This window comes from Oncorhynchus gorbuscha, unplaced genomic scaffold, assembly GCF_021184085.1.
Source record: "Oncorhynchus gorbuscha isolate QuinsamMale2020 ecotype Even-year unplaced genomic scaffold, OgorEven_v1.0 Un_scaffold_2998, whole genome shotgun sequence".
Taxonomy (NCBI): domain Eukaryota; kingdom Metazoa; phylum Chordata; class Actinopteri; order Salmoniformes; family Salmonidae; genus Oncorhynchus; species Oncorhynchus gorbuscha.
The window spans coordinates 36,281-44,818 of NW_025747362.1; the positions used below are offsets into that span (position 1 = coordinate 36,281).

The 8,538-nt window shown below is 40.9% G+C and overlaps 1 protein-coding gene across 1 annotated transcript; it reads right to left on the reverse strand.

The window, feature by feature from the left end:
• Positions 1 to 891: 891 nt before the first annotated feature.
• On the reverse strand, positions 892 to 7,412 carry LOC124027208 (sodium/potassium/calcium exchanger 1; the record flags this gene model as incomplete). The annotated part of the gene is made up of 4 exons (XM_046339675.1): positions 892 to 3,686; positions 3,757 to 3,952; positions 6,360 to 6,526; positions 7,323 to 7,412. Coding segments are annotated over 4 exons (507 nt in total), but the record flags the coding sequence as incomplete, so codon positions are not given.
• Between the last annotated feature and the right edge of the window lie 1,126 nt (positions 7,413 to 8,538).

Consider the following 8,538-nt stretch of genomic DNA (forward strand, 5'->3'; position numbering starts at 1 on the left):
AGCGATGAGATTACCTGCAATGACAACAAGCTCAGTCCGATGATACTGTGACACATCGCCCCAGACCATGATGGACCCTCCACCTCCAAATCGATCCCGCTCCAGAGTACAGGCCTCGGTGTAACGCTCATTCCTTCGACGATAAACGCAAATCCGACCATCACCCCTGGTGAGACAAAACCACGACTCGTCAGTGAAGAGCACTTTTTGCCAGTCCTGTCTGGTCCAGCGACGGTGGGTTTGTGCCCATAGGCGACGTTGTTGCCAGTCCTGTCTGGTCCAGCGACGGTGGGTTTGTGCCCATAGGCGACGTTGGGCATCTTTCTTTTGGTGTTTTTCATAGTCAGTAGAAAGGCCTCTTTAGTGTCCTAAGTTTTCATAGCTGTTAGTGTCTTAACGACCATTCCACACGTACATGTTCATGAATTGTTTATGGTTTATTGAACAAGCATGGGAAACAGTGTTTAAACCCTTTACAATGAAGATCTGTGAAGTTATTTGGATTTTTACAAATGATCTTTGAAAGACAGGGTCCTGAAAAAGGGATGTTTCTTTTTTTCCTGAGTTTATTTGTATTTATTATGGATCCCCATTAGCCAAGGCAGCAACTACTCTATGGTTAGCTGATATGTTAAACACCTGTCCAGGTGATTTAAGATCTGGCAGAAGAATGCAGTGTCTGAGCAGAGGCATGCGCCCATTGAGATGAGCACCACGCAAGACCTTAATAGACCAAAAAGCTAAATGACTGCTTGCTCCACGCATGTCTAAACTTAATTAGACCAAACAGCTCATTTCTGGTTATATTAATTTTGACAATAATTTAGTGGTAAACCTCCCACCCCCACATACGCTACTTTCTGTTCCTAACTGTAACAAAGACGCTGTGAGTGGAGAAGCAGGCGAAACGTTTAATAAAACAACAAACATAGAACCAGACAACATAACAGTAGCTTCATCTCACAGCATCATACTGCCTGGGGACCTAAGGGAGTGACGGATAAAGGGGAGGTAATGGAGGTTCATGATGACATGTGGGTGCACGTAATGATGGACCCCAGGACCGGTGGTTCGTAAACCGGCAACGTCAAACTCCAGAGGGGAGTAGACGTGACACTAACATTAAAACTGAAACTAAATAACATGAAAACGAAATAGAAATGTTTGTATAAAACTAAATATAAAATAGGAAATCGGATCTGAATACAAATGTAAATAACCTTGATACTGAGTGAGAACAGTAGCTTTTCAGACTATTCAGCATTATTCGCTGCTATGTTTTTTGTGGAATATGACCATTTGGCTCGAAACCAATTCACATGGGGGCTTAGTCTACCTAGCTTCCTGTGCAAACACTATTTTGAAGATCGTACATCTATTATTCAACTGGTTTTCTACTTGGACTTTTATCACATTACTTAAAGCAATAAAGTAATTGTTGGTAATAATATTATATTATTAATAAAATAAATAATACAACTCGTTTCACTACTCGCACTTCTTTATACTTAGGTCAGCATTTCTGAAAGTCAAAACCAGACATTTTTAAGTGATTTGAAATTCGGCAACATCTCAATTGACATTGTGTTGACTGTGTTGCCAGTCAGAGAGCCTCGGATAGTCATAATCCACCAACAACTCAATGTAGACATTGCTACAGCTTTTAGAAATCAAATGATTGGGATATTTCAATGATGCATTCAAAGGTCCATCGAGCCGGACAGAGACAGGGCTGTTAAGTGCGACCAGTTTGGTGGCATATGAAATATTTTGTTGTATGACCAGTAGTTTTATTTTGGGAGCGACTAGGAAAAGAATCCCCCAGATAATAATTGTAATGATCAGGCTTCTCTGTACCATAGTTAGAGAGAACAAAGTGAGAACAGATTAGTTAGCGCCATGGTTAAATCATTACCACAGAGAAAACGGCCTGCTTCTAGCCCAACCAGGTCAAAATATCTTCTGTGGTTTAACCCAACGAGAGAATGTCACACGTGTTTCCCTAAAAGCTGTCTGAGTTAAAACATCTTCTACTGTACAATAAAGTGAATAGCTTAATGTGTTGTTATGGTTCTGGATGGCCAGACAGCTAGCTACAATGACGAGAAGCTGCCACGTGGCGAATAGTAAGTGACTCGTTCAGCTAGTTTGATCTTGTTTTGAGGTGTTTTCTAATAGAGGTGTCTATTGTAATATGGCTCAAATTTGCTAGGTAGCTAGCTTCATTTATGTTTTCAATAAACATTGGAGACTAAATATTGTTAACATGTTGTCAACAATCTAAGTCAACCCAGTCTGTTTTGCCCCATATTTGGGCATGAGTCGGTTTTGTTGCGAAACAACCAACTTGTCTATAGCGGATTGTCTATAGCGGATCTCAGGGACCACATTTTACATTCTGAAATTATGTTTTGGGCCATTCTAAAACTACTTGTGCGTCGTTAACCACTTGTTTATACTTTGTTCAGTAATGTTACCTCATTGGCTAGCTAACAACCTGGTAACTTCACCAGTATATCCGAACATCTGGGGACACAGAAAGAAAGGAAGGGGATATCTTCTTCAGGAGGTCAAGGATCACAGCAATGAATGAATGACAGATCTCTTACATGTTGTCATCACAAACCTGAAGTGTTTAAAGGGACAGTGTACAATTTCCAATTCAATGTATCTCAATAGGAAAATTGTGCTTTTACACAATGCAGAAACCTAATATTTGAAAAATAACTTTTGTAATGTCAATAACAGGTATTAATATCAACATTTGATAATAAACACATTTCTTTACCTATTAGTTTCTAGGACACATATAAAAGCCTAATATAGGCTGTATCTCTGAATCAAACACATCCTGTTTTCTGGTGCTTCTAAGTTTCATGTGTTGCTCCTAACATTTTAAAGTTGGGAGCACCAGTGCTACCAATGAAAAATGTTGAAGGGATACTTCTGGATGTTGGCAAAGAAGCACTTTATGTACTTCCTCAGAGTCAGATGAACTCATGCATACCATCTGTATGTCTCTGCATCCAACATGAAGAAAATTAGAGGTAGTTCCGTGAGCCAACGCTAACTAGTGTTAGCGCAATGACTGGAAGCCTATGGTATCTACTCGCAAATGCTAGTTAGTGACTTTCTTTAAACTGAAGTATCTATTTAATTTGGAACCATGCCTGTAGACTCATCTGGTCAGACACCATGCAAAAGAGAGGCCTCACACAATCAGCCCCAAAAGAGAGGCCTCACACATCAGTCTCAGATGGAAACAGAGCATATAATGACTTGATCCTCCAGCAGGTGTGTGTATGTTTCTGTGTGTGTGTGTGTGTGTGTGTGTGTGTGTATGCATTTGTGTGTGTGCGTGTATGTTTGGGTGTGTGTTTGTGTGTGTGCACTCAATGTTTATTAGGAAATTGTACTAATTATCTCATGTTATGAAGCAAACTATTTTGTGGAGGTGTCACCGGCTGAAGCGCCCATATGTATTTGACAAATTGTCAAATAAATTCCATCAATGATAACTCTGTCCTCTAGCAGAACACTCAGCACCAGGAAGACAAAAGTGTCAGATGGACACAGGACAGATGATAACTCTGTCCTCTAGCAGAACACTCAGCACCAGGAAGACAAAAGTGTCAGATGGACACAGGACAGATGATAACTCTGTCCTCTAGCAGAACACTCAGCACCAGGAAGACAAAAGTGTCAGATGGACACAGGACAGATGATAACTCTGTCCTCTAGCAGAACACTCAGCACCAGGAAGACAAAATAGAGAAAGAACATGGTAGATCCCAGCATCTTGTTCATCCTCCACTTACACACAGCAATACTGATGATGACGAAGAGGAGCATGAGGAAGAGCAACACAATGGCACAGAACAGACCATTGGAGCTGACGGGCACCGGAGCAAAACCATGGAACGACGACCACAATAACCACGGGACTGGCAGGCTGGGGGTGGGGGTGGGGGGAGAGAAAGATATTATTACCTTGTACAGCTAGGTCGACAAATTTTAATCAATTGGACTCATAACCCCCTTTTTCCATAGTCCTTTAAGCCTCTTTCTCAGAGCCTGAACCAGTTACAGGATGTTAGCCCATAGTTCTGGGGACTAGTGAACTACATCTAGGAATGTGAATACATTTTGGAGTAGCTTGGTGGTAGTTGAACTGAATTCAAATGTTGGTAGTGTTTTCAGTAGTTAACAGCTGTTTTACCATGTTGTGGTGTAGCTAACTACTTGAACTACACACTACTGTTTTACCATGTAGCTAACTACTTGAACTACACACTACTGTTTTACCATGTAGCGGTGTAGCTAACTACTGGAACTACACACTACTGTGTTACCATGTAGCGGTGTAGCTAACTACTGGAACTACACACTACTGTTTTACCATGTAGCGGTGTAGCTAACTACTGTTTTACCGTGTAGCTAACTACTGGAACTACACACTACTGTTTTACCATGTAGCTAACTACTGGAACTACACACTACTATTTTACCATGTAGCAGTGTAGCTAACTACTGGAACTACACACTACTGTTTTACCATGTAGTGGTGTAGCTAAGTACTGGAACTGCACACTACTGTTTTACCATGTAGTGGTGTAGCTAACTACTGGAACGACACACTACTGTTTTACCATGTAGCGGTGTAGCTAACTACTGTTTTACCGTGTAGCTAACTACTGGAACTACACACTACTGTTTTACCATGTAGCTAACTACTGGAACTACACACTACTATTTTACCATGTAGCGGTGTAGCTAACTACTGGAACTACACACTACTGTTTTACCATGTAGCGGTGTAGCTAAGTACTGGAACTGCACACTACTGTTTTACCATGTAGTGGTGTAGCTAACTACTGGAACGACACACTACTGTTTTACCATGTAGCGGTGTAGCTAACTACTGGAACTACACACTACTGTTTTACCATGTAGCGGTGTAGCTAACTACTGTTTTACCATGTAGCGGTGTAGCTAACTACTGGAACTACACACTACTGTTTTACCATGTAGCTAACTACTGGAACTACACACTACTATTTTACCATGTAGCGGTGTAGCTAACTACTGGAACTACACACTACTGTTTTACCATGTAGCAGTGTAGCTAAGTACTGGAACTGCACACTACTGTTTTACCATGTAGCGGTGTAACTAACTACTGTTTTACCATGTAGCGGTGTAGCTAACTACTGGAACAACACACTACTGTTTTACCATATAGCGGTGTAGCTAACTACTGGAACTACACACTACTGTTTTACCATGTATTGGTGTAGCTAACTACTGTTTTACCATGCAGCGGTGTAGCTAACTACTGGAACGACACACTACTGTTTTACCATGTAGCGGTGTAGCTAACTACTGGAACTGCATACTACTGTTATTTACAAAATAAAATATGGGTGAACTAAGCAATAATTATTTTTCTTTTTCTGCAACAGACCTTCCTACTTCTCACTTAAAACATAGTTTTTGTGTTTATTAGGCCAAATGACACATTTGGTTAACATCTGAATCCAGAGCAGTGGCGTCATGCCCTTAGGGGGCACATGCTCCTTCAAATAGGGCAGCCGGTAGCCTAGCGGTTAGCGTGTTGGGCCAGGAACTGAAAGGTTTGTCTGGAATACCCTAGCCGACAATGTGAACACTATGTGGATGTGCCCTTGATCAAGGCACTTGAGCATAATTGCACTGTATAAGAGCGTTGACTAAAATGTAATTTGACCTGTTTTTGTGTTACATTTTTTCTTCTTCTCTGTAATAACACTAACCACATAGCAATTTTATGAAGTTGGCTTTAGCTTGATAGGTTCCCAACCTCATAAGTAGCTACCAAGAAGCCATTTCATGTTATCAATCAAGTTAGAGTAGCTATCTTGTCAAACCATCTTAACTGGCATTCCTGCTGGAATGGTTCATAGACTTTAGAAAGCGGGCAATAACTACATGTACTGAATAAGACTCACATTCCTTTCAATCTTTTACCCAGATATTAGCAGAGTTTAGTTTCTTTATATAAAAAAAAGAACCACCAGTCAGGAAGATACAGACAGCTCATGAGGTATGCTTAGATATGCATAAAAATATACATTTTGTAAAAATAGTATGAAGCATGATTATGGCTCCAGATTGCAGGGAAAATCCCCAGCTCGAGAGTAATCTGTTCTTGCCCTTTGTAGTCTGACATTCCAGATTGAGATATGGTAATTTATAACTAAGTAGTTTGGGATGTAGGGAACTAGCTTTTAAAATTAATTTGAGTTAAGTAAACTTGATTTTTCTTAAGGGTAGCTTTAGTGTAGTTTAACATCCTTCAGTGTGAAGGTGATGGCACTCACCCCATGGTGATGTCGAAGATGTTGGAGCCCACAGAACTGGACACAGCCATATCCCCCAGTCCTTTACGGGCCACAATAACACTAGTGATGAGGTCAGGGATGGACGTTCCTGCAGCTAGGATGGTTAGGCCCATGATCTCCTCTGAGATGCCTATGGTCTCTCCCACCTGACAGAAACAGGGTGTCGTGTTTGGTTCTAATAGGAACAGTTTGTTATATTTGACTCAGTAGTGGTAGTGAGAGGAACACTGGGTGTTGGTTCTAATAGTGTTCTATTTGACTCAGTAGCGGTAGTGAGAGTAACACTGGGTGTTGGTTCTAATAGTGTTCTATTTGACTCAGTAGTTGTAGTGAGTAACACTGGGTGTTGGTTCTAATAGTTTGTTCAATTTGACTCAGTAGTGGTAGTGAGAGTAACACTGGATGTTGGTTCTAATAGTGTTCTATTTGACTCAGTAGTGGTAGTGAGAGTAACACTGGATGTTGGTTCTAATAGTGTTTGACTCAGTAGCGGTAGTGAGAGTAACACTGGATGTTGGTTCTAATAGTTTGTTCTATTTGACTCAGTAGCGGTAGTGAGAGTAACACTGGATGTTGGTTCTAATAGTTTGTTCTATTTGACTCAGTAGCGGTAGTGAGAGTAACACTGGGTGTTGGTTCTAATAGTTTGTTCTATTTGACTCAGTAGCGGAAGTGAGAGTAACACTTGATGTTTGTTCTAATAGTTTGTTCTATTTGACTCAGTAGCGGTAGTGAGAGGAACACTGGATGTTTGTTCTATTTGACTCAGTAGAGGTAGTGAGAGTAACACTGGATGTTGGTTCTAATAGTTTGTTCTATTTGACTCAGTAGTGGTAGTGTCAAAAGGAAGACTACCTCTTCTACCAGCCTTCTTTAATTATTCTACTATTATTGTTCATTAGACTCATACAAAAGCCTGGGGATGCAGTTAGTATAACTTACCTGATGTGCCCACCACACCATGAGGTAGGAGAAGATGGCGATCCATAGGATAGACCCCAGGAAGGTGATCACAAAAAACCTCTTATATATCTGCAGAACAGATAGAGAAAAGCAATGTTTTCTGTCACTGCCGAGCTGAGGTATACTTCCACCATACAGTTTGATAGACTCAGGGACAGTAAATGACAACATCAAATACAGGCAAGGATTATAGGAATTTGAGTAAGTCACTTCCATCAGTTCTACCAGTTCCATCAGTTCCACTAGTTCTATCAGTTTGATTAGTTCTATCAGTTCGATTAGTTCTACCAGTTCTATTAGTTCTACCAGTTCTATCAGTCCCACTAGTTCTACCAGTTCTATCAGTTCCACTAGTTCTGTCAGTTCCACTAGTTCTATCAGTTTCATCAGGTCCACTAGTTCCATCAGGTCCACTAGTTCCATCAGGTCCACTAGTTCCATCAGGTCCACTAGTTCTTTCAGTTCTACTAGTTCTTTCAGTTCTACTAGTTCTTTCAGTTCCACTAGTTCTATCAGTTCCACTAGTTCTATCAGTTCCGCTAGTTCTTTCAGTTCCACTAGTTCTTTCAGTTCCACTAGTTCCACTAGTTCCAGCAGTTCTATCAGTTCCAGCAGTTCTATCAGTTCCAGTAGTTCTATCAGTTCCAGTAGTTCTATCAGTTCTCAGGTCCACTAGTTATCAGTTCCACTGGTTCTATCAGTTCTATCAGGTCCACTAGTTCTATCAGTTCTATCAGTTCCACTAGTTCTATCAGTTCCACTAGTTCTATCAGTTCTCAGGTCCACTAGTTCTATCAGTTCCATCAGTTCCACTAGCTCTATCAGTTCCACTAGTTCTATCAGTTCCACGAGCTCTATCAGGTCCACTAGTTCCATAACTTCCATCAGTTCCACTAGTTCCATCAGTTCCACTAGTTCCACCAGTTCCATCAGTTCCATCAGTTCCATCAGTTCCTTCAGTTCCACTAGTTCCATCAGTTCCACGAGTTCCATCAGTTCCATCAGTTCCACTAGTTCCACTAGTTCTATCAGTTCCACTAGTTCCACTAGTTCTATCAGTTCCACTAGTTCTACCAGTTCCACTAGTTCCACCAGTTCTCAGGTCCACTAGTTCCATCAGGTCCACTAGTTCCATCAGGTCCACTAGTTCCATCAGGTCCACTAGTTCTTTCAGTTCTACAAGTTCTATCAGTTC